Genomic DNA, 26,988 nt, shown 5'->3' on the forward strand with positions numbered 1-26,988 from the left:
TATCTTCATTTTTTGACTTGGAATTTAGCATACAGTTTACAGTATATACTGACTATACATACTTACAGCTTTCTGCCACAGTCTAATTAATTGTTCAAAATTCTTTTATTCTATCCGAGACAATTCCTCAGAAAGCAGAAACAGCTTGCCAAAATTTTAAGAATGTGGATACTCCCACTAAAGAACCTTGCTATGCATTTCTCAGCAGGAGACTGGGCTTTTATCTTCAAAATCAAAATGCTAAAATAAATGGCTTTTAATGTCAACCTTTTCAATTCTGCCCCTCTCTTATCTTTCAGCTGCAAGCTAAACCACCTTAGCACAAGCAAAAAGCCTCCCTTCCTCCTTCTCCTCCCTTCCCCCTCCCATGCCAGATGAATTTTGTATGTATTCCGGGGCTCTGAATGCATTACTGTCTCCAGCAAGGACACAGAAGGAGCTTGGTACAGGCTGTGCCCTCAGAGACTGCAGAAGCCAACAATAGCTAGAGCTTGTTAGGATGCAAGACTGGCATACGGACAGTTCCCCCAGTGAGACTTGAGCAGAGACAGAGCAATCTGGCTTCACACAATCTGATGTACCACGAGATACCCGATAGTTTAATTCAGAGCATTCCTGCTCCAGTGCCGACCACCGACTGCAAGAAAAGCCATTTTAGAGCTTCATTTACATTGTTTACAAGTGCCAGAAAGGTAAGACTTATGCATTGTTAATTGCCTTGCAGTCTGTATGTGTGAATTCAAATGCTATGTTACTGTAGGAGATATTCCTTTATTAATGTAAATATAATTTAGAACAAACAAACCTTTGCAACTCTCCACTTCTCCTGCTTCACCTTGCTTGGTGAGAGCAATTTCTAATTGTTTTTAACTCTAACGGGGTGAATGTCGGAATACTGACTGCTTATTTTCCTTGTTCTTGGAATTGTATGCAGAATGCAATGGGTAAATATTAACATTAAAAGCAAATTAATTAGACTTCTTGAGGGGGTTCTTTGAAAATATTGCATTTTAAGTAAATAGTTTGTATACCTGAATATTTTTTTTAAAAAACTTTTGAGTACATTTCATTTCTCAGAGCCTTCAAACCACATATGGTTTTCTGTCATGTAAAAAGGAATCCTAACCAATGGCTATTAAAATACAAGTTGGGCTACCAAATTTCAGAAACTTGGTTGACTACTAATTTTCCTTTTTTAAATCAAAAGGCACCACACTGAGCCACTGGGATAGGGCTTATGCCAGCATCCCATGGCAAAAACACGCTGAAATAGGTCAACTACTTACTGGCCTTCTGAGAAAACAGGAAGCCATTCCATGATGGGCTGCACATGTTTAAAATGAGGCTACCAAACCTAATTATGCAAGCAGGCATCACTTGTCTGTTAACTAGAACTGAACGGAAGTAGTGTTTCCTTACTAATGCTATTCTCTGGATAAGCAAAAAACAAACTTGGTGTACAGCGTAATGTTTGTCATGACTGAATGAGACTCACATTCAGAGGCACGACTGTCTAGGTCTGCTTCAGATGTGCTTTAAATGTTGAAGGGTGGACATATTCTGGGCAGTGGCCAGCACCTATACTCATTTTATCAGGCATATGTAAGCTACACACAGTCAACTACAGCTGAACTTCAGACTCGTGTCACATTTGCAGTGCCTATAAGCAACACATTCCTATGGATTTCTTGAAAGGAAAGGACTTGCATTTCTACAAGGCCTTTCACAAGCTCAGGATGTCCTAAAGCACTTCACAGTAAGTCATTTTCAACACTAAGCACAGCTGCAACCTAGGAAAGATGGCAGCTAATTTGTGCACAACAAGATCCCAAAAACAGCAATAAAGTAAATGACTAGATAATCTTTTTTTTTAAATTAAAGTGATGTTGATTGAGTGAATAGTATTGGTCAGGCCACTGGGAGACCTCCCCTGCTCTTCTTGAAATATCGCATCTGTTACATCCACCGGAGAGTGTGGATAGGACCTCAGTTTAACTTCTCTTCAGAGAGACCAGACCCAGGACAGTGCAGCAATACCTCAGTATTGCACTGGAGTGTCAGCTTGAATTATGTGCTCAACTTTCTTTGGAGCGGCTTGAACCCATGACTTTCCAACTCAGAGGTGAATGCTGTCAACTGAGCCAAGGCCAACACACACAAGGTGGAAACATGTAGAAACTGATAAAATACAGTCTGCATCAATTGATCATACCACGGTTTCCAATTAAAGTTTTGATCTTAGAGTAGGTTAAAGGGTCGGCACAACATCGTGGGCCGAAGGGCCTGTACTGTGATGTACTGTTCTATGTTCTATGTTCTAAAGTGCTTCAGCTCCATCTAGCATGATATTTAACCCTCAAGATGCCATTCTAGGTCAGTTCAGACGGATGCTTGTTTTTCTCTAAGTAAATTCTACTGAGGTCCACAGAGGACAAACCACCTTGCCACTTTTTTTTAAAGTAAACTAATGATCTTTGAAGAAATAATGGATTCATACGAGAGGAAAGCTTGATAATGACCAACTCTAGCAGTATTTATTAATAGGACTGCATGGGAAAGAAAAAGAAATTCCAACATGGTTATAAACTATTATTTTTAACAGCCGCAACCCCCCCCCACCACCCCCCCCCCCCAACCCCCAACACCCCACAAAGAGACAGTTGACAAAGTGAAATTGCATCACAGCTAAAGTATCGCCACTATGCAAAGATAGATTGAATTTGAAGGCAGTGCTTTGGCAGAGTAGCTGGACTGGAATAAATCCCACTGTTGCAGCCCTAGGCTTTTTAACATTCTCAGCTCCAGCTTTCTCAAAAGGAAAACAAATGGCTGACTTTCTGAGTGATGGAGCGTATCATCGCTAAGACATCTGCACAGCATTCCATCCTGTAGCATTTACAGAGCCTTTTCAACCCAATTCGGATTGCATTCATTGCATTTGATCCACTGCCTGCACAATGTGCACATTCAAAGCAAAAAAGGGAAGATTTGATTACGTTAGGAGGCTTTCACGCAGATCATTTCTACTACTCTTTCAAGCTGTGTTACTTCTAGCAGAGGTCGTTTACATCCTTCAAGTACTTAACTCCAGTTCTAGTCTTTTCTGTCAAATTTTCCAAACATCCTAGTCTGTGAATTCTTTATGCTAAAGCTTAAATTGAGACACATATTTTACAGAATTTATTTTGGAACCTTCAGCTTTTCTTTCTCTGATTTCCTCTTTAACTCCCTCCTCTCCCAGTAAAGGCCACGCACAATTCTTTGGTCAGGATGGTTGTTACCCGTCACCAGTGCTGCACCGTAATCTTTGAAGCTTACACAACATTCGCCTTGGATGAACAGGCTCTTTGGCTTTGCTCTCTCTTAGGTGAGAAGCACCCAGGCTCTGCTAGATGCCTTATGGGAAAGGTGTGGCAGGTGTGAAATTAAATGGCACACAGGTCTTCTACAGTATGTGGGCTGACTTGTTTGGCTAACCCAGAAGAATTGCAGCTGGGGACGAAAAAGGAGGCGACCCCACTTTGGCGGGCAGCGGGACCCTAGGGGTGGCATTTGCCGGCGGCAGCCATTTACAGGCTGCCAAAGGGGCCGTCGTCCTCCATCGGACAGCGATCCACCCCCAAGAGCTGCCAGCAGCAGCCTCAACAGCGCTACTGCCATCGGTGGCCATTGCTGAGGCTGCATCACCAGAGAGAAGGTGCCGCAATGGCGGGGCAATCTCGAAGAGAGGTTAGTTTGATTGGGGGAAGCTGGGGCCAGGCAGGCAGGCCAGCCGGGAAAAACCAGCCCTGTAATACAGGAGATAACTGTTTGGGAAAAACTGACAAATGAACCTTGTGAAATGATGCTGACGCAAATAAATTCTCCAGTTCATGAGGCTGCATAAAGCCATGACGCTGTTAGTTATTTTGCTGCCACAAACTCATTCCACTATCAACTAATCTGCAAACTGATTCTTTTTTTTATTCATTCATGGGATGAGGGCATTGCTGGCTGGGCCAGCATGTATTGCCCACCCATGATTGCCCTTGACAAGGTGGTGGTAAGCTGCCTTCTTGAACTGCTGCAGTTGTAGGGGGGTAGGTACACCCACAGTGCTGTTAGGAAGGGCATTCCAGGATTTTGACCCAGTGACAGTGAAGGAATGGCGATATAGTTCCAAGTCAGGATGGTGTGTGGCTTGAGGGGAACTTGCAAGTGGTGGCATTCCCATGCATCTGCTGCCCTTGTCCTTCTAGGTGATGGAGGTTGTGGGTTTGGAAGGTGCTGTCAAAGGTGCCTTGGTGAGCTGCTCCAGTGCATCTTGTAGATGGTACACACTGCTGCCACTGTGCATTGGTGGTGAAGGGAGTAAATGTTGAAGGTGGTGAATGGGGTGCCAATCAAGCAGGCTGCTTTGTTCTGGATGGTGTCAAGCTTCTTGAGTGTTGTTGGAGCTGCACCCATCCAGGCAAGTGGAGAGTATTCCATCAAAGTCCTGACTTGTGCCTTGTAGATGATGAACGGACACTGGGGAGTCAGGAGCTGAGTTACTCGCCACAGAATTCCCAGCCTCTGACCTGCCACAGCATTTATATGGCTACTCCAGTTCAGTTTCTGGTCAATGGTGACTCCCAGGATTTTGATAGTGGGGGATTCACCAATGGTAATGCCATTGAACATCAAGGGGAGATGGTTAGATTCTCTCTTGTTGAGATAGTCATTGGCTGGCACTTGTGTGGCGCGAATGTTACTTGCCACTTATCAGCCCAAGCCTGGATGTTGTTCAGGTCTTGCTGCATCTGGACATGGCTGCTTCAGTATCTGAGGAGTCACAAATGGTGCTGAACATTGTGCAATCATCAGCGAGCATCCCCATTTCTGACCTTATGATGGCGGGTAGGTCATTGATGAAGCATCTGAAGATGGTTGGGCCAAGGACACTACCCTGAGGAACACCTGCAGTGATATCCTGGGACTGAGATTATTGACTTTCAACAACCACAAACATCTTCTTTTGTGCTAGGTATATCTCCAACCAGTGGAGAGTTTTCCTCTTGATTTCCATTGACTCCAGTTTACCTAGGGCTCCTTGATGCCATACTCGATCAAATGCTGCCTTTTTGTCAAGGGCAGTAACTCTCATTTCACCTCTGGAGTTCAGCTCTTTTGTCCATGTTTGGACCAAGGCTGTAATGAGGTCAGGAGCTGAGTGACCCTGGCAGAACCCAAACTGAGTGTCAGTGAGCAGGTTATCGCTGAGCAAGTGCCACTTGATAGCACTGTCAATGACCCCTTCCATCACTTTGCTGATGATCGAGAGTAGACCGATGGGGCGGTAATTGGCTGTGTTGGATCTGTCCTGTTTCTTGTGTACAGGACATACCTAGGCAATTTTCCACATTGCTTGGTAAATGCCCATGATATAGCTGTACTGGAACAGCTTCACGAGGGGCATGGCTAGTTCTGGAGCACAAGTCTTCAGTACTATAGCTGGAATGATGTCAGGCCCATAGCCTTTGCAGTATCCTGTGCCTTCAGCCATTTCTTGATATCACGTGGAGTGAATCAGATTGGCTGAAGACTGGCATCTGTGATGCTGGGGACCTCAGGAGGAGGCCGAGATGGATCATCCACTTGGCATTTCTGGCTGAAGATGGATGCAAATGCTTCAGCCTGGTCTTTTGCACTGATGTGCTGGGCTCCCCCATCATTGAGGATGGGGATATTTGTGCAGCCTCCTCCTCCTGTTAGTTGTTTAATTGTCCACCACCATTCACAACTGGATATAGCAGGACTGCAGAGCTTAGATCTGATCCGTTGGATGTGGGATCACTTTGCTCTGTCTGTCACATGCTGCTTATGCTGTTTGGCATGCAAGTAGTCCTGTGTTGTTGCTTCACCAGGCTGACACCTCATTTTTAGGTATGCCTGGTGCTGCTCCTGGCATGCCCTCCTGCACTCTTCATCGAACCTCTCTGGCTAGTGAGGTAACCCAGCTTGATCCCACCCTGACCCACAGCAAATATACCAAGTTATAACAAAGAATAAACACAGCTTTGGACTAAGTGCTTCACTGGCTATTTCAACTGTTAATGGATGTCATCCCATCTGAGCACAAAGTCACCAAGCATTGTGTATTAGGAACAAATGCTTGAAGGTGATTGTATGAAACTCTTTTATCTGATATCTTAAAGGCCAAAATAAACTGGGTTAATGCCTTAAAAGTGAATAGCAAGTAGAGGAATTTCACACAAAGAAGTTTGCACATATATTATTAATATTGCACAATGTAATTTCAAGCTAATTCTGTCCATCAATAAGAAGGGGCCAAAGTCAGATCCCAATAGTTATTATCTCTACTGCCAATCATGCTAAAACTTGTGGAAACCATAAGGAGTGATACTATCAATGTGTACTACAAACCTAGAGGAGGTCCCCTCAACATCAGCAAGATAATATATTCCATTCCCATTGATCTTCTTGTAGCATCTGCTGAACTTGATGGCATCTTCTGAGAAAGAAGCACTTCATTGACTCACAATGAATCACTGAATAAATGAACATTCATCTTTGTAGTGAAATATTATGCACGAGTCCCTCAGACAAATGGACCTGGCACAAGGCTTCATCAATGAGCTGGTGGATGTCATCAAATGATAGCATTTGCTTTGCTGATAATGTTCTCTGTACAGAATGAGAAGTCGCCTAGTTGAAAGATAAGCAGCAACTGAATCACAACAGAGATGATTGGATAAAATCAGGTAAGGTGAAAACCTTATCATCACTGGTAATCTCTCTAATAAAGGTTAGCCTGTCTCTATTGATACTGTTAAGTCTCCTCAGTTACAAACATTCAATTCTTGGACTCATTGATCATAGCTGAAAAGATTCAAGTGCAAAGATGTGTGGAAATGCTCCCAGATGAATGAAATCTCAAACTTGATCGCAATGTCACAGTTAGCAACTTTGAATTATATGAAACCTAAATATGCCCAGTGAGGAGATATTATGGCTTTGTTTGGCAGAGAACACCTCTCTTTCATTTCCTTACTGTCCAAATCCATTCAGACCAGTGACCTTGTAGATGGTGATACTTAGTAGGATCCATGCTAGACTCAAACAACATACTGAGATATCTAGTAAAGTTGTTAGTCCTGTACAATAATACAACTGGAGTAATAACAGGTGTCCTAGTGCTTAAGCCAAGTCTCTGTAAATGTGAAAGGAACACAAGAACAAAGAAGCCGCTGTACTTTGGCATTCAAGCTAAAAGTTCTACCATTTCATAAAGATTATCAGTGGCAAAGTTACACAAACCACTTCACATGCCTGTGAAATGCTCTCTCAGGCAACTTAATCGCCTGGAATTGTTTCTGTCATACATAGAGTTAAGCATTGCTTGCCAAGTCAGGATTTGTGGATTGTATTTTAAGCTATCACAAGCTGGTAGGATTCGTGCACCAGTACAATTTTTCAAAGTCCTCCTGAGACCCCTGCAACCTTATGTTTCAATGTTGCTATACCACCTAGTACATGTAACATTTTTTAATAAATACTTTTAATAATAATTTACTGAGTAAAATCTAACAGTGAATGACTGACCAACATTATTATAATTTGCATAATAAATTCTAAAGGAATCAACAAAATAAATGTAACTTTCTGAAACAAATTCCATGTTATTAATGGCCAACATAAAGAAGCAAATCAAAAATTGCTTAAGTTCAATGTATTAGTGACTCATTCTGAAACATAGAGTAATGCTCTAGGATATGTCCTACCTCAGTTTTCCCTCCAATTTTCTCTTCATTGAGTTACAAGTTACATCAAGTGGAAGCACAGAAACAGGCTATTCAATCCAACTGATCAACACCATCATTTATGCTCCACATGTACTTCCTTCCACCCTACTTCATCTGATCCGATCAGCATACCCTTCCATTCTTTTCTTCCTCATATGCTTATCTGGCTCTCCCTTAAATGCATCAATGCTATTTGCCTCAACTACTCCTTGGGATAGCAAGTTCCACATTCTCACCACACTCTAGGTAAAGAAGTTTCTCCTGAATTCCCCATTGAATTTAATATTGACTAGCTTATATTTATGACGTCTAATTTTAGACTTGTCCACAAGTGGAAAGTCTCTCTACATTGATTCTATCAAACCCTTTCATTGTCTTAAAGACCTCAATGAGGTCACCCCTCAGCCTTCGCATTTCTAAAGGAAAAAACCCCAAGCTAATCAGCCTTTCCTGATAAGTATATCCTCTCAGTTCTGGTACCATTCTTGTGAATCTTTTTTGCACCTTCATTGGTGCCTCTATATCCATTTTATAACATGGAGAGCAGAACTATGCACAGTACTCCAAATGTACCTCCCTTCTCCTGGATGCACTAGATTCTACTGCGGTACATTTCCATGGCTTTAATGCCCTTCAGTGTACCTAAACCAAGCATTTCTTTTTTTGGGCCCTTAATGTGCACAATTTGGCTGCTCTGTTCCTACATTGCAAAACTTCAATGCTACATTATTGACTGCAAAGCATTTTGGGACATCGTGAGGTTGTGAAAAGTGCTATATAAATGCAAGTCTTTCTTTTTTTTAATTCTTCATGTGCCAGTTCATCAATTAATGTCAGCAATCTAGTTGACAACGAGAAGTATCGAAGCCAAGCCCACTCCTGTCCTCAAGCTGTAGGGATACTGGATAGCAATCAGGAGTGGGGAATGCTGACTGATGACCCTTCTCCCTGTCCTGGAATCACTGAAACGACATTGCCATTATGGCTGGGATCAGATAACTCAGCACAGACTCAAGTGTTACCCACCTTCCAGAATTACATCTAAGTCTCTATTCTTCATCTGTGACCATGGATAGTGAATGTCAGCAGGTTATTTAGCAGCTAAGGATATCATAGTTAAACTGAATTCTGCTCTCACCCAATGTGCATGTATGTGAAAGTCACCGAACATCAATCAGAAACAATGCCTTATTTAAAGTTCAAATTTCATAGTAACAGTTATCATTTTATACGATTTGAAGTTAGGGTATATAAGAAGGGTTGTCTGCATTGCAACACCTGTCTAACAACACCTGAACACAAATGACCCTTTGCACATTAATTTCAGCTACACATTTCTTGAATTTCTGGTGCACATCTGAGAGGTATCAGCTGTGTATATTGTAGCCCTAAATACTCGGGCTTTCTCCTCCACAATATTAAAAGCAAATGCTCTATTTAGAAAAAATTCTACAAATATGGGGCTTACCAGTACCCAAAATGCCAGGGCACTATCTTAAAACGATTCAGTCGGTGGTGGCCAGATGCCAGCAGTCTGTGACCTCTGACTATTTAACGGTGCCCACTAAATAACAGTGCCCTGAACAATGGTGGGCAGTGGTGGTGGGGTGGGTGATTGTGGAAAGGGCTGAAAACATACATTTACATCCTATCAAGGTTATATTTGTGTTACAAAAAGCACAAATGCATTTTTGCTGCAGTGCTAACGGAACTACACATTACTTGTCATTTCAATCGCTTGTTCATTGTAAACCATTGTAGACCCTCAGTTTGAATTAAAGGACTGAGATTTTAAACCCTTCCATACCATACAGTGTGGCAGTCGGATACTACAATTGGTCTCAGAGTGAGAAGAGGAGGGTAAAGAAGAAGGGAACGGAGAGGAAAGGAGAAAAAAATCAGTCAAATTGCTCTTCAACCTTCACCATCCTTCCCCCAAATATTCTCTAGCAGCTGAAGCTGGAAAACATGCAGATATACATAGAATGATACAGCACAGAAGGAGGCCATTCAGCCCATCATGCCTGTGCCATCTCTCTGAAAGTCCTATCCAATTAGTCCCACTTCCACATGCCAGAGGAAGAAAGAATAGTTTGGTTGGGGTGTTCTTACAGTTGAATAGCCTGTTGCCATGCATTAATAAAAATAATACTGACAAAAGAAGGAAGCAGACTGGAAGAATTAGAAAGAAAATGTCTTAAGTATGTAAGAAATGTCCAGATTCGTGCAAACATGCCAGCTTTTGAATAAAAGATATTTTATATTGTAGCTTGCTGAACAGGGCTGTCTCTCTCTCTCATAATACAGAATGTATAGGTTGTTTATTTTTTGAGTGAAATTTAAGAGGAGTTTGAAAATTATCGGAAGAGTAATGTATTATGTGCAGTTTTGGTCCCCTTAACTTAGGAAGGATATTATTGCCATAGAGGGAGTGCAACGAAGGTTCACCAGACTTGTTCCCAGGATGGTGGGACTGTCCTATGAAGAGAGATTGGGGAAACCGGGCCTGTATTCTGTAGAGTTTTGAAGAATGAGAGATGATCTCATTGAAACCTCCTTCTTCTTTGGCCCCCTTTTCTCGAGAGACAATGGGTAAGCGCCAAGAGGTAGTCAGTGGTTTGTGGAGCAGCGCCTGGAGTGGCTAAAAAGGCCAATTCTAGAGTGACAGACTCTTCCACAGGCGCTGCAGATAAAGTTGGTTGTCGGGGCTGTCACACAGTTGGCTCTCTCCTTGCACTTCTGTCTTTTTTCCTGCCAACTGCTAAGTCTCTTCGACTCGCCACTTTGAAACCTACAAAATACATAATGGGATAGACAGGGTAGATGCAGTTAAGCTTTTCCCCTGGTTGGGGAGTCTAGAACCGAGGGTCACAATTTCAAAATAAGGGGGAAACCACTTAGGACAGAGATGAGGAGAAATTTCTTCACTCAGAGGGTTGTGAATCTTTGGAATTCTCTACTCCAGAGGGTTATGGAAGCTCAGTCATTGAGTATGTTTAAAGCAGAGAGTGACAGATTTCTAAATACAAATGACATAAGGGGATATGAGGATAGTGTGGGAAAAAGGCATTGAGGTGGATGATCAGCCATGATCACATTGAGTGGCAGGGCAGGCTCGATGGGCTGAATGACCCACTCCTGCTCCTATGTTTCTAAGTTACAACCAGGTGAGAAAGGTGTCTCGGGGTCCCTCGTAGCCTTCACCTGGTCTCAGCGTAACAGGGTTTAATTTTAAACACACTGTGTTTTTAGCTCCCCCTTGGTGAATCCTTGTTCACCGCTTTCCAATTATAAGGCAAAGAAACCTGCCAAACAGGTTTTCTTATGAAGAAAATTTGAAATTTATTAAACTTAAACTATAATTTGGTTAACGCCGACAGATACATGACGTGCCCACGCTAGCATGCATACGCGATACACACATGCAAACACAGACAGAAAAGAGCAGAAGAAAAGTAAAGTGGAAAGGTTTGAGGCAATATCTGAAGAGTTGTTGTTATGGTTCTTCGAGCTCACTGTAGAGTCCTTGATTGTAGGTAGATCTTGCTTTTCATTGGGACCCAATATTCTTCTTAAACCTTGTTCACTGTCGGAGACTTTTCTCTCTTGGGGTTCATGTGTCTTCAGTGGATTCAGAGGCTTGTGAGAAAGAGATGGGAGCAGACAAGAGATATCTTCTCAGTCCAGGAGTAAACATCTTTCTGAGTTCAAACTGTTAGTACAATTCAGAAAAATCCAGGTTGCCAAGCAGGTTAGTCATGTGACTAACTGGTCTGACCACATCTTGGATTGTATCACCTTAGCAGTCTCTGGAATGCTCCTCTTACACACAATACCTGGTGATCAAGGTCTACTGTGGACTGAATGTGTCAGGGAATGGTCCTTTGTCCTTCTAATCACCGCCTGTTAATATGCAAATGTCTTTTCCAGCCACGGCTGATCTGGTTAACAAGTCCTTTCTTTACGCCAGTAACAGTTTAAAATCAATGTTCATGACAGAATTAATGTGCCTCATTCTTGGCAGGTGGGGGCCTAGCATGACAAGTAATGATTTCAAAGGCTGGCACCATTGTAGACACATTCATCAGTGATTGAGCGATCCAATCTGCAAATTGCCGCTTAATTCAGCCGCGGAGAATATGGGTGATTTACTTTTAGGGAAAGTAATATGTTACCGCTCAGAAAAAGAAGTTGCCTCCAGGACATTATTTGTGGAAAATTGGATCAAGCCACGTGGTGTTGTGCCATCCCGTGGTGCACTGCGGCAAAGGCGCTTGACCTACTTCGATTCATCTGATTATCGCTATGGAAGTAAAAGGGCCAGCGTGGGCAGCAATAGACATCTTCAAAGGAACTCTGTCTAACTAGTGCCAGGGGCATCATTAAAACATCAGGGCCTAAAAGTGACTAACAGATTGTCTGTGCGTTTCATACTTTCAGCATTAGGTCAGGCTTAATTGCTAAGATCATTACAGTTGACTACTTATTTTCATACGGAAACTGCAGAAACAGTACAGCTATTTATACATTTAAAATAAACACAGCACTGGTCTATAAAGCTGAGTGCACATTACTGGGATGAGTTTGATGCTTCAAAATACCCAGTTGCAGAAAATCTCTCAAAACAGTCTTGCTAAGAACTGTGTTGCATTGTGCATTCAAGTTTCGATAAGAAGCTCTCTCTCTCTCTCACACTCATTAATAACACCTATTCATCATTAGGGCACCACTATGAGAGACTATGCAAATTTTTAAATCCCAATTGGCTTGTTAGTGTGCCACATCTGCAAGATGCAATTGAACCCTCACGGGAAGATTTAATTAGTTGTGTTTGGAAATGTCTATATATTCAGCTGCACATTCAGGTGCATACTCAGATTTAAACCATACTGCCCATCAGATCGTGAACAAATTGGTACTCTGACAATGTTATGAGACCTCGTGGCACCTTTGGTTTGCCAAATCTGTTGTCAACTGCAAAGGTATAAGGTCAGCTAATTTTTTTTCAAATTGACACAAATTTAGCTAATTTAGGTTTGAAACAGTTAGAATTAAGTGACAAATTATGTTTTCTTCAGATTTCATGTTCTCTGCGAGTGGTCCTTCATTACTGTGAAAATATCAGTGGAATTACGCAGGAATAAATCTGAGTCACACTACCCTGCCATGTGCAGCACGGCACAAGAACGCAGGAAGAAGAACAACATCAGAACAGAACCCAAGAAACTCATCACCATGGGAACCAATTGGACCAGTGTAATTCCAGAAATTCTATATGTTTCAGTCATATTTCTAAAAGAATATTAGATCAGGAGAAGTCTTACTGGATCTGTTTCACTTGCCACTTCAGCATCCCACATAATGATACAATGGGTAGAAGTCCTGGCATTTCCACAGGAGGACACCCAGCTTTATATCCATTAAACACAGAGCAAGGGTGGGGAGTGATTTTATTTCCTTCCATTTATATAAGAACAATAAGAAACAAGGTACTCATTATTTGGCCATTAAGTGCCCAGAAGAATAAGTCAAAACAAAGGGAGCTACTTAAAAGGTTCAGTGGTCTTGTCAGGCAAAACCCCGCCCCCCCCACCTGCCAAGACTGAGGCACACATTATTTCACCACATGAACACTAAAACTTAAAATTGCAAGCCCGTGACTGGAAAGACATTTGCATAGTAATAGACAGTGTTGGAACGAAGGGAACCAGTCTTTGCTTCCCCAATACATACAAGAAATGGTCAGACTAGTTTTGGTCACATGACTGACTGTTGGAATTTTTTTGAATTTGAACTTGCAACAGGGAAAGAGATCAGAAGACTGTTTGCTCCTGGACTGAGAACACCTCTCTCCTATCTGCTCCCATCTCCCTCTCACCAGCTTCGGAAACCATTGAAGACATATGAACCCCAAGAGAGAAAAGTCTCCTACAGTGAACAAGGTTTAAGAAGAATACTGGACCCCAATGAAAAGTAAGACTACTACAATCAAGGACCCTACAGCAAGCTTGAAGCACAGTAAAAAGAACCCTCTTCAGAGATTGCCTCAAACCTCTCCATTTTATTTTTCTTCTCTTTCTGTCTCTATTTGCATGTGCGTATCGCGTGTGCATGCTAGCATGGGCGCGGCGTGTATCCCTCGCCGTTAACCGAGTTTAAGTTTAAGCTTTAATAAATTTCACTTTTCTTCTTTAAACCTAAAGAAAACCAGGTGTGCTCATTTCTTTGCCTTATAATTGGAAAGATGTGAACAAGGATTCACAAAGGGGGAGCTAAAAACACAGTATGTTTAAAATTAAATCCTGTTACAATAAGAGCAGGTGAAGACAGTAAAAGACCCCTAGACACCTTTCTCACCTGGTCATTACAGGCCCTCAACGCCTTTGATCAACCTTCTGTATCAGCTTATTGTCTTGCTGCTGGATTATGTATCACACAATAAAATCATTTGTTTTGCTGGGATTAGTCATTTTACTCATTCACAACAGCCACTCTGTCTAAGGCCCTATTTGGAAAATGTTTCCTCTTAACTCTTTGTCAGAGAAGCACTGTTATGTTAGGACACCAGTTTGGCAACACGCCTTCTCCTCTCCAACAATGAACAACTGTGCTTAGCAGTTTATGGATGCAGATTTTGTGATTGGAAACATTAAAAAACACACACTCATTGAAATAATTAGAGATTTTCACTGCCATGTCTAGACCAACCCAAGGATTAAATCAGAATCTTTAAAAATATAATTGCTTCAACAGCAACAAATCAATTTCATGCAGATCAAAGCGTGCCTGCTGTTTCATTTTAGATTGAGGATCTTATTTAAGATATCATATTGTTTTCCCCTACGGAGTTAAGAAAGCAGCCCATCCTGATTAAATGTGTCTGTCTTCTCAGCATTGTCCATCATGAAGCGACACAATGGAAGCCATTTTCAGTAAGTAGACTCCTGCATTGACCTCTGCTCTGTAAACACTGGGCTGTGAAACTCAGACCAATGGTGCAGGTCAGTGCTGTAGGCCATGGTCCTGAAATGATCCTTTATTATACAGTCTTCCTCCTCAGAAACAGCAAAACAAGAATCCTGGAAATACTCAGCAGGTCTGGCAGCATCTGTGGAGAGAGATAAACAGAGTTAACATTTCAGATTGATAACCTTTCATCCAAATCAGGAAAAGTTAGACATAGAGACTTAGAGTCATTAAGGCAAAGAAGGATGCCATTCTGTCCATCAAGTCCATGCAGAGTCTGTAGAGTAATCCTTTCAGTCCCTTTCTCCACTTTGTCCCTGTAGCCCTACAAGTTTATTTCCCTCATGTGTCTATCCAATTTCCTTTTTAAATCATTCATTGTCTCCCCTTCCACCACCCATGTAGGTAGTGACTTCCAGGCCATTACCACTCGCTGTGTAAAGAAATTCTACCTCACATCTCCCCTGCATCTCTTGCCCAAAATCTATGTCCCCTGGTCCTTCAGCTATTGGGAACAGCTTTTTCTTGTCTACCTTGTCTAAGTCTGTCATGATCTTGTACACCTCTATCAAATCTCTCCTCAATCTCCTTTGCTCCAAGGAGAACAACCCCAGTTTCTCCAACCTAACCTTGTAGCTAAAATCCCTCATCCCTGGAACCATTCTGGTAAATCACCTCTGCACCCTCTCATCCTTCCTAAAGTGTGGTGAGCATAACTAGACATCCTACTCTAGTTGTGGCCTAACCAGAGCTTTATATAGGTTCAGCATAACTGCCCTACTTTTGTACTTAATACCTCTATTTATGAAGCCCGAGATCCCACAAGCTTTGGTGATTACTCTCTCAATATATGCTGCCACCTTCAAAGATTTATGCACATGAAACCCCAGGTCCCTCTGTCCTTGCACCCTTTAGAACGGTGCCATTTAGTCTATATTGCATCTCCTTATCCCTTCTGTCAAATGCATCACATCACACTGTCTGTATTAAATTCCATCTGCCACCTCTCTGCCCATTCTGCTAGCCTATCTATGTCCTGTTGCAGTTGATTTGTATCATCCTCACTATTTACCACATCTCCAAGTTTGGTATCATCAGCAAATTTTGACATTTTAATCTGTATTTCAATATCCAAGTCATTTATGTACGTCAAAAAGCAGTGGTCCTAGCACAAACCCTTGGGAACATCATTGTCTACCATCCTCCAGTCTGAAAAACAATCATTTACCATGACTCGCTGTTTTCTGTTCTCAAGCCCATTTTTTATCTTAGGTGACACTGATTCTCCTATTCCATGAGCCTCAATTCTCAATTTGGTTAACCAGCCTTTTATGTGGTACTTTGTGAAATGCTTTGTTAAAATCCATATGGACAACAATTATTGCATTCCCTTCATCAACTTTCTCTGTTACTTAATCAAAAAATTCAATTAGATTAGTCAAGCATGATATGCCTTTTACAAATCTGTGCTGGCTATCCATAATTAACTCAGAACTCTCCAAGTGCCTGTTGATTTTTGTCCCTGATTATTGTTTCTGAAACCTTACCCACCACTGTCGTTAAAGTGACCAGCTTGCAGTTACTAGGAATGCCCTTACACCCTTTCTTGAATAAGGGTGTCACATTTGCCGCTCTCCAAGCCTCTGGCATCTCCCCATATCTAGGGGAGATTGGAAGATTATGGCAATCCCTTCCGCTAACTCCACCCCCACTTCCTTTAGCAACCTGTCCACCATCTACAAGGCACAAGTCAGGAGTGTGATGGAGTACTCTTCACTTGCCTGGATGGATGCAGCTCCAACAACACTCAAGAAGCTCGACACCATCCAGGACAAAGCAGCCCGCTTGATTGGCACCCCATCCACAAACATTCACTCCTTGCACCACCAAAGCACAAGTGGCAGCAGTGTACCAATTTACAAGATGCACTGCAGCAATGCACCAAGGCTCCTTTGACAGCACCCTCCAAACCCGTGACCTCGACCACTTCGAAGGACAAGGGCAGCAGTTGCATGGCAACACCACCACCTGCAAGTTCCCCTTCAAGCCACACACCATCCTGACTTGGAACTATATTGCCACTGTCGCTGGGTCAAAATCCTGGAACTCCCTTCCTAACAGCACTGTGGGTGTACCTACCCCACATAGACTGCAGCGGTTCAAGAAGGCAGCTCACCACCACCTTCTCAAGGGCAATCAGGGATGGGCAATAAATGCTAGCCTCGTCAGCGACGCCCATATCCCATGAACGAATAAAAAAAAAACTGGGATGCAAGTCATCCAGAGCAGGCAACTTAACCACTCTAAGCATAGCCAGCCTTTCCAGTATTTCCTGCCTATCAATTTTCAACCCATCAATTACCTCTATCATCTCCACTTCTACTGATATTTTGTCAGCATCCTCTTCCTTAGTAAACACTGATACAAAGTACTTCTTAAGTATTATAATGAAAGCAAAATACTGCAGATGCTGGAAATCTGAAATAAAAACAAGAAATGCTGGAAATACTCAGCATGTCTGGTAGCATCTGTGGAGAGAGAAGCAGAGTTAGCATTTCAGGTCAGTGACCCTACATCTTTCCTTGCCCTGTGCCTATAAGCATATATCACCCTCTTGGTATCTAATAGGACCCACCCAGCCTCTTACTACCCGCTTACTATTAACATGCCTGTCAAAGATTTTAAGGCTCCCTTTTATATTAACTGCCATTCTATTTTCATATTCTCTCTTTGCTAGTTCTAATTTCCCCTTCACTTCCACTCTCAACTTATTGTATTTGGCCTGGTTCTTACTTGAAGAATTTACCTGACATGCAACATACACCCTCTTTCTTTATTTCATCATATTTTCTATCTCCCTCGTCAGCCAAGGTGCTAAAGGCTTTAGTTCGCCTACCTTTCCCTCTTGTTGGAATGTACCTCGCCTGTACCTGAAACATCTCTCTTTAAAGATCAACCATTGTTCTGTTACAGTTCTTCCTGTCAGTCTTCAGTTCTATTCTATCCTGGCTACATTTCCTCTCATCCCATTGAAGTAAGCCCTCTTCCGATTTAGAAGTTCTACCTTAGATTGTTCCTTCCTCTTCTCCATTACTGATCTAACCCTTATGATATGACGATCACTCTTAGCCAAGTACTCCCCACAGACACTTGGTCCACTTGGCCCACCTCATTCCCCAACTGCAGATCTACTAATGTCTCCTTCCTACTTGGACAGAGAATATACTGACCAAAGAAGTTGTCCTGAACACATTTCAGAAATTCCTCCCCCTCCTTTCCTTTCATTCTAACATTATCCCAATTGATATTTAAGTCCCCCAATATCACCACTCTATAGTTCTTGGACATCTCTGTGATTTCCCTGCAGATTTGCTCCTCTATCTCTCTCACTATTTGGAGGTTTATGGAGCAATTCAGTAAATACACTCCCCATTTAAGCAGCCTTATAAGAGCAGAATAAAAGAAATTGAAAGTTGCACCATCTTGACATTGGATAGGATAACAAGGTTTGCACATGATTCCCTTTACATGCAGGCATTTCAATTACACCTTTGAAATGAAATAATGCATTTAGATGCAAGTTTCAACACTGCATCACCATGTTTGGGGAGCACGATAAGAGGTTTACAAAAGACTTGTTATAAAGGCAAAAATGGGAATCAATCAATTATTCAAAAGAAAATGAACAACACTGTCAATTCTGAGGAACATAAAGAGAGAATGAAACTGGAATAAAATAGTCAAAATTCCACAAAAATAATAAAAAGGAATTGTTTGGTGTTCTGAAGGTCTATGATCAGACAACTGTGATCTGAAATAGATTAACAGATGAATTTTCACTGGACATTAATGAACATTTTAGAACTATAAATCCATCAGTGATGAAATAACTTTGTAAGTTTTGGTATTAAACAGCGACTTAAGAATCTAGGAACAACTTATGAAAAAATACAGGCTGCAAAATTTGGATGCATAGCACCTGTTTTATTTGGGCACTATGAGAGGTCTTAGAGGTCCAAAATGACATCTGCAATGTACATTTCTGTTGCGAATCGCACCACGTGCCTTATTGGCGAGGGTGTTAGTGCGCATGCAGTTAGCGTCCACCAGAAGTATCATGATCATGATGTCAATCAGTGTGTAACATTCAGATGCAAGCTCAATAGTGTAAAGTGCACACAGTTTCAGTATCTGAAATAGCGTCTGCGAGTGTGAGGGTGAGTGCCAGTGTTTCTTCATCATCACTGTCTTCTTGCTCTTCCACATGTTGCCCTTTCATCACTGCTTGGCCACATTGCAGTCCTTAGGTATATGAAAGGAGAAAGACACAAGGGTAGGGTTGCGCTGAGGGGAGGGGAAGGGGGGGAAGGTGAAATTAAGAGGTACCTGCTTACACTAACTACAGCTTCTAATTCAAAAGAGATGTGGGATGAGCGGGAAGTGGAATGCGAAAAGGAGGGTTAGGTATGAGGCTATCAACTTCAATGGTTTCAGCCCCATCGTGGCCATGGCATCTCCAATAATGGCGAGCGCCGTCTCCTCCATGGGGGTAAGCACATGTAGCCATGCCTGTCCCCACTGATTAGCTCCTGCTAACTCCGATTGTGTGCCACCTTGCCCTCAAGAGAGAGGGAAGTGTGTCAGTGAGTGTGATGCAATCTGTGTGGGTAGTATGGTTGTCATGGTTGAATAGCTGGCAGTGTGTGCAAGCTGTCAGACCTGGGTGTGAGGCTTGCAGCAGTGCAAAGTGTATGAGGGTGAGAAGGAGATTGTTGGTAAGTAAGTGATGGGGGTGTGGTGCATTGAGTAGTGTCTGAGGCTTGTGGTGCAGTTGGTGGAATATGGCATTTGAAGATGCATTCACTGACTTTGACCACTTGTGTGAGATCGTTGAACTTTTTTGTGGCACTGCATGCAGGTCCTCGGGGTTTGACTCCTGGCATTGACTGCGCAACTATCTGCTCCCATTGACTTCTGAATGTGTGTTTGGAGGACCTTCTAGACCCCTGTGCATATGACACAGAACTCCTCCTCTGTGCTTCCTTGACCAAGGAAGGCCTTCAGTGGAGCCTTAAAAAATCTTGGAGCCCGTTCTCTCCCATAGTGTGCCATTCTTGTGCCTTTTCCAGGTCAGATTCAGCTGTAGATTAACTCCCAGAACCTATTTCAGCCACAATGCACCTCTTCTTCAAGAGGCGTAGACTGACTTTAATTAGTGCAGGCTACCACTAACTGGCGTTAACGTCTCACAATCTTAGGTCCCCTGTTGAGGCATGCAGCCACTACAACCATGGCAATCAGCAAGCAGCACAAAGTTGGCATGCTGCCTGTGTCAGAAGCAACAGGCATGAGTTAATCTTGCATCACAATCCCCGCATCCGTTTTTTGGGGGTTATTGAATTCTGCGGGTATAATTTTGATAAAGTGTTGAACACAACTTTCCAAGCAGTCGCTAGCCTCAAAACCAACCTCAACATGTCATAATGAAGCCTCGGAGGATGTACAGGAATTAATCACAAAATTGAACAAGATTACATGAGATTTATTAGGACGAAGAAGAAATGTAATTAACCGAATACTGCATTGCAATAGAGGCTGCAAAGTCCTGAATCTGGAGACTAGAAATAGAAAGGATATTTAGATGAAATACATATGGCAGGTATGGGAGACCTAGGGCTGAATTTTATCGGCATGCCGCACAGCCGTGAAGTTGGCAGCCTTCCAACACGGCAGTGCCGCCGCTGAGCCCCCACGATATTACGACCAGGGGCTCATTTAAATGGAGGGGCTGGAGAGGTCACCCCCGATGACGTAGAGGGGGCAGCTGCTACGTCCCTAGCATCGGGCACCACTTGTAAAGGGCTTCAAGCCCTTCATGAGGGATTTGAATCTTTAAAGGGAAACTACCTTTTAAATTTTTCAATTAAAAATCAAAAGCAGGAGGCCCTTTCCCAACCACCGCCCCCCCCATGGTTGTTTTAGATGCCAATCTGACAGACATTAATTTTATTCCCACCCTGAACTTCCCCTCCAACCTTGTCATCCCCTTCCCACCATCCCCATAGCCAATAAAAAAAAATTCTTTCCCCGCTCCTCTCCCCACCCTGATAATGTTAGTCCTCTCCCCTCCCCACCAGTTTCCCACCTCGGAACTCCATATGGAGTTCCGAAGGAGCGCGAGTTGCTATTGGCGGCCGTAAAATCGGCATCGGTAGCAGGTAGTTCATTTGCATTTTAAGTAACCTCATTTCCATATTTTAATGAAGTCCCCACCGCTTGACAGCGTGGGGGGGTGGAGGGGGGAGCCGCATTGAGGCGTCGCCGCTGCCGTTAATATCCAGCGGGGCCTTCTCGGCGCTGTGGGTTGTAGCGGGCCGCCCTCGCAAGCATTTTACAGGCCTCCCCGCCACGATCCACGACACCGAGGGGCTGGTAAAATCCAGCCCATAATGTAATCGCGGAGGGATTTCGGGGGTCTGAAGAATACCTTTGTTCCCTAAAGATACCTTTCTTCTGACAAAGAAATATAATTAACTGCAGGACATATAAGAAATGTAGCACATTTGCAACTGAGGTTTCTAAAGTCTTAGAAGGATTTGATAGGGTAGATAGGAAAAAACTATTTCCTGTGGCGGGAGAATCAGGAACAAGCACATTAAGGAGTGAAATCAGGAAGCAATTCTACACACAAAGGGTGGCAGAAATTTGGAACTCTCCCCAAATGTGCGTGGTTGTTAGGACAATTGCAGCTTTCAAGACTGAGATAGCTAGATTGTTATTAGGTAAAGGTATCAAGGGATATGGAGCAAAGGTAGGAAAATGGAGTTGAGGTACAAGTCCACCAAGATCTAATTGAATGTGGGAGCTGGCTCAAGGGGCTGAATGGCATACTCCTGTTCCCAACGTTCTCATGAATGCAGGCAGCCTGACTGAAAAATAAGACTGGAAGTTGACTTTTCTATAATAAGGTATCTTTGTACTGTGTCTAGGTCTTTAACCCCTTGAACTTTGCTATAAAATGGAACAGTTAAATTGTCCAGGTGTTAGGATAGAAAACAGCCCCCATCTAGAGATCAAGAAAATTAGGGGTGACATGAAGTAGCGAACAAAATGAAAATTGGCACTTCAGGCTAGATCAGTGTGGTCTATCAATGAGAATTTTCTACAAGAGCATGACTTCTATTCCAGATCACCCTACACACAGGTCTCCCTGGATAATTGTGTCACTATCGTCCTATGACATGGATATCTCCCTGGTCCTGGAAAAATCAGCAGAAAAAGCCGCTGTATCAGATAGACAGATCAGACGCAGGCTGAGTATATCTTGCATCTTTCTGTCGTTTGGGATAAAAGAAAAGGTACTCTCTTCAAGTGGAAAGTAGTGCTGTGTAGAACATGATAACATTTTTGGGTCAATGATGAGAGTTGAACACTGCGGTATTCCAAGTAAATATTTGTGAACATACAAGGTTCATGAGCAGCAAGGGCTGCAGTCAACCTCATTTTGAATGTTATATGAAACAATCCCTACACAGCTACAACAACAACTTGCATTAATATAGCACCTTTAACATCCAAGGTGCTTCACAGAAGCGTTATCAAACAAAATTTGACACCAAGACACATAAGGAGATATTAGAGCAGATGATTGAAAGCCTAGCCAAAAAGGTAGTTTTTCCGGAGCATCTTAAAAGGTGAAAAAAGAGAAAGGTCGGAATTTTATGTTGCAGCAGTAGCCCCTCCTATCGTTAAAACGTCGGAGCGGGGGGAGGGGGAGCCCGCCTCTGCTGGGCCTGGAAGCCACGTGGCAATTTTGCATGGTCCAGGCCCTTAATTGGCCTTTGTTGAGACTTCTGCCCCTCTGAGACAGGAGTTCCTGCCTACAAGAGCAGCCAGCCAATCAGAGGGTCAGCAGTTCTTTAGTCCCAGCACCGCCACCAGGAGTGATGGCCATTGCTGGGACTGCACAAAGCCAGGATCAGCAACAATGGAGCAGGCCCTGGAAAAGGTAAGTGGGTGGCTTGTGCCACTGTGGGGGAATTCCTCCGTGGGGCACAATCAGGAAGGACGTCCCCCCCCCCCACAGCCTGCAAGGAGGTAACCAGGTATTACTGAGCGGCCTCCTCAGGTGCTGAAGTGCCTGTCTGCCATTGGTAATATACCAGTAGCAGTGGGAGAAGGCCCTTAAATGGCAATTCATTGGTTACTTCAGGCGTCATTTGGTCTAGGATGGGAAGGCCGTTTGCCAGCTACCCCTGCTGCTGGTAAAATATCAGCGCGGGTGGGTAGGCAATGGGAACGGCACCACCCGCCTCCCATGGTTTTCTGCCCACCCTGCCTCCCAGCCACTCTCAGGTTGGGGGGGTGGTGTGGTTGGTGGTGGGGTGGGGGTGGCGTAGAAGAGTGCTGGAGAGATTTAGGGAGGGAATTCCAGAGCTTCAGAGCCTAGGTAGATGAAGGCATGATCACCAATCATGGAGCAATGCAAATTTGGTATGTACAAGATGCCAGAACACCCCTCCACTTGAATTATAATTCAGCTACTTGGAGGTCCACAACCTGATTCAAGTTGTTAATAGCATCATCCAGCAAAAGGTCCACAACAGCTTACATTGAGGCTTAAGTTGCCTCAAATGGCGAACATTCTTATGTGACTACCTGGTGTGAAATACTAATGTGAAATAGCAGTTTTATTAACATTGATGCTTTTCTCAGCATATCACATCTCTTGCATTATATGACGGTAATAAATCCAGCACAGCCTATTGTCTTGCTATTCTAAAAGTCCCAAAGAGGCCAAAAGCATTTGCAGCTAAGCACAAAATGCTGGTGACTGGTGCCCGAGTGCTAGCTGCAAGCTATTTTCCATCAAATCTTGTATGTGCCATTTATGAATCTCTCTCTCTTTAAAAGTAAGCTTAGACTATGGGCTATATTTAGCTGCTGTTTTTATCTGACTGCTTTAGCCTTCAGGGAACAAATGATGTGAAGGTTGACTTTTGCTTAATTAAGAATCTTTTCCCACTGCCGCCGTTTCTTTCGCTGATGAAATTCCACAGTAAGCAGTCTTATCTGTATCTGATATAAATACCAGCAAAGGGCACAATGGCCTCAAAATGATAAAGATATATTTTATTTCTGAAACAGGACACAGAATGTTCTTGCTTCGAATACATAGGAAACTAAACCACCTATTTTGGCTAGTGTGTGAGATGCAGCTAACATCCTGCAGTCTGGGGAGAAACAACAAATTATTCATCATTCAAGTTCAATTCAATTCATCCCAAGAACACTGATCAAAACAAATTATTCCCATCTCAGCCGCTGCCAACATGGCTGACAACATCCAGTCACTTTCAGTAACAATAGAGACATACAATAAATAAAAGATGATGCGCCCTAGTAAGGTAAACTACTCATACTTTGCACCAATCAAAAGCAAAAATACACACAGTCATTGGAATGGTAAAGGAGTGAGGTGGGGAGGGTGGTGGGTGGTGACAAATATTGTATAAAAAACAGCAGTGTTTTCCTTTTGTCAATCGACATTCTTGTCGAGCAGAAAGCGCTTCAAAAAGATTCTGCAAGAAATTGTACATCATTGAGCAAATTGGTGTTAGAGAAATCACACATCCTGGTATCCTATCTCCACAGCTCAGCTTGTCGCAGCTTCACACAGACAGCTTATCCGACTGCAGAATTCACAAAGAGAAACCCGCTGAGAAAAGGACCAGCGCGACACAGTGAGTCTGTTTTATTTTCCTTCCGGCTGGGCTTTCACAATATGACAGTCCAGTCGCAGGTGCTGTTTGGCTGGATTTGCTGCCCCACTTCAACAGAGTCTCCCCGAGCCAAGAAAGGGAGCCTTGCTGAGAGCTGGCCTAGATTTGACTGCTGAAATGGAATTCCAAATTTGGCTAGATTCCCTCTTTGCCATTGTGCTAGCATTAGGCTGCTGTTAGGGATTCAGTGGGAGACCGTTCCTAACTCTGCCTTTTGCAAAGCTATCATTAGATGAAAGTTTTGGTGATTAAAAGGCAAGCAAGCACGAATCACTAATATGTTTTCACTCAGTACTTTACCCAGGAATATAAAAAGGTACACAAACTAAAAACTTTTACATTCAGCTGGAAATGTCATTGTGAGACTGAATCACACAGCAAAGGCCAGTTTGATCCCCAGTTTGAGCTGATCACAGCTAGGCTGACAGTAAAAGTACTTCAATTGTCTCAGCAGCCTGGGTCTTGGGGCAGCAGTAGAAATCGATATTCAAACCCATACTGTTCCCAATTGTATTCCAGTGACTTATGCTGGAAAGTGTGGTGAGGACAGAATTGGACTCAGTCATGATATTGAATACCTGCTGGCACTCAATATTGAGAATGATACATGAAGAATAGGGGGAGATGGTGGTACAGTCATTGAGCTAGTAATCCAGAGGCACAGGCTAATAACCTGGGGACATGGGTTCAAATCCCACCATGGCAGCTGGTGGAATTTAAATTCGATTAATTAATTTTTAAAAATCTGGAATTAAAAGCAAGCTAATCTCAGTCACGGTACCATGAAACGATCAAGGATTGTCATAAAAACCTATCTGGTTCACTAATGCCCTTTAGAGAAGGAAATCTGCTGTCCTTACCTGATCTGGCCTACATGTGACTTACATGTGACCCACAGCAATGTGGTTGACTCTTAACTGCCCTCTGAAATGACCTTGCAAGCCACTCAGTTTAAGGGCAATTAAGGAAGGGCAACAAATGCTGGTCTTGCCAACGATGCCCACATCCCATAAAAGGATAAAAAAGGCCAGTTAAAAATGGTGTTAGATGATAGATAATACCATGGGAACTGTACCCTACTAAGAGTTCATGCAGTCAGGATATAATTGGGAAAAAAAATCTGGCTAGAAAATCAAACATAAACTCTTTAGATATTATTAGAGATGATTAAGGGATATGGAAATAGAAGATTAAAAATTGGATTAAAAACTGAATAGAAGAGAGGAAACAGAGAGTCAGAGTTCAGGGCGCTTTCTCAGAGTAGTTGAAAGTAGTTTGGCATGTCCCACAGGGTTCTGTCCTGCGACTGTTTCTGTTCACTCTGTGAATGAATGATCTGGATATAGGTTGATGTGGTGTTCAAATTTGCAGATGGTGCTACAATGGGAGGCATAGTAAATAATTCTGAGGGCCAAAGGAAGTTGCATGGGATAGTAATAAGGTGGTGGCTAGGATAAAATGCAGCAGACAGAACTCCATGTCAGTCAATTTGAGATAGTAAAATGTGGTGAAAACAATAATAATAATCATTATACCTGCAATGTAGGAAGACTAGGTGAAGTGAAAGACCAGAGGGATATGAGGGTTTAGTTTACAAAGACATTAAAAGCAGCACCTCAGTGGATGGGGCCATAAAGATGGATAATGGAATATTGGGTTTTATGGCAAAAAGCAAAGAGTATAACATTTCAAATGCAATGGTGAATTTTTATAAAACCTTAGTAAGATCACAGTAGGAGTATTGTGTTTAAGTTTGGGATCTATGGTACAGGAAGGATGTTGAGAGAATAGAGAGAGGGTACAGTGCAGACTCACTAGGCTGCTGTCTGGTATGAGCAAATACAAATATGAAAAATGACTTTAAAAATTGTGGCTGTTTTCATTAGAACAGAGGAGATCAAGGGATGATTTAACAGGAGGGCATAATAGAATGAAAGGGGAAATTAGAAAGGAATGTTTTCATACAGAACATGACGCTATTGAGGCACAGGCTATAAGATCATTTCAAAGGGAAATAGACAAGTGTTTGAAAAAGGATATGGAAAAAAGGCAGGGAAATAGGATTAGAGTAGATGGCTCTCACTGGAGCACATTGTGTGACAGATCAAATGGTCTCCTGTGCTCTGATACTGTAATGTGATTTTATACAAACAAAAGTGAGCATTTATAATACTCTAATGGAACAGTAGCAGATGATTAATGGAGTTATTGTTATGCTAATGAAGGTCTAGGCAATGTAATTGAGACTCAGGAGTCCGGGAACCATCTGAAAGTTCCCTCAAATTATGATAACAAATCGGTTACACTTTATAGAACTAACAGTGATTATATTAACGACCCAGTGAATTTCCATATCCTTACTCTTGGCCAACCTGAAATCAGGCCAACATGCAATGGGGAAGTGCATATATTTTGTATTTTATATCATGATTCTCATAGGTTCAGTATTTGCAGGC

At 42.6% G+C, this 26,988-nt stretch overlaps 1 protein-coding gene across 1 annotated transcript in view; it reads left to right on the forward strand.

Annotated features, from left to right (window-relative positions):
- Positions 1–434: 434 nt before the first annotated feature.
- Positions 435–26,988, forward strand: part of LOC137372569 (regulator of G-protein signaling 8-like) — a 59,077-nt gene continuing 32,523 nt past the window's right edge. The window contains exons 1-2 of the mRNA XM_068036502.1: positions 435–692; positions 24,405–24,493. Of these exons, the coding sequence (XP_067892603.1) occupies positions 576–692; positions 24,405–24,493 (206 nt within the window). The 5' untranslated portion in view covers positions 435–575. The remainder of the gene's footprint in view (positions 693–24,404; positions 24,494–26,988) is intronic.

The sequence above is a fragment of the Heterodontus francisci genome, chromosome 8, assembly GCF_036365525.1.
Source record: "Heterodontus francisci isolate sHetFra1 chromosome 8, sHetFra1.hap1, whole genome shotgun sequence".
Classification (NCBI taxonomy): Eukaryota; Metazoa; Chordata; class Chondrichthyes; order Heterodontiformes; family Heterodontidae; genus Heterodontus; species Heterodontus francisci.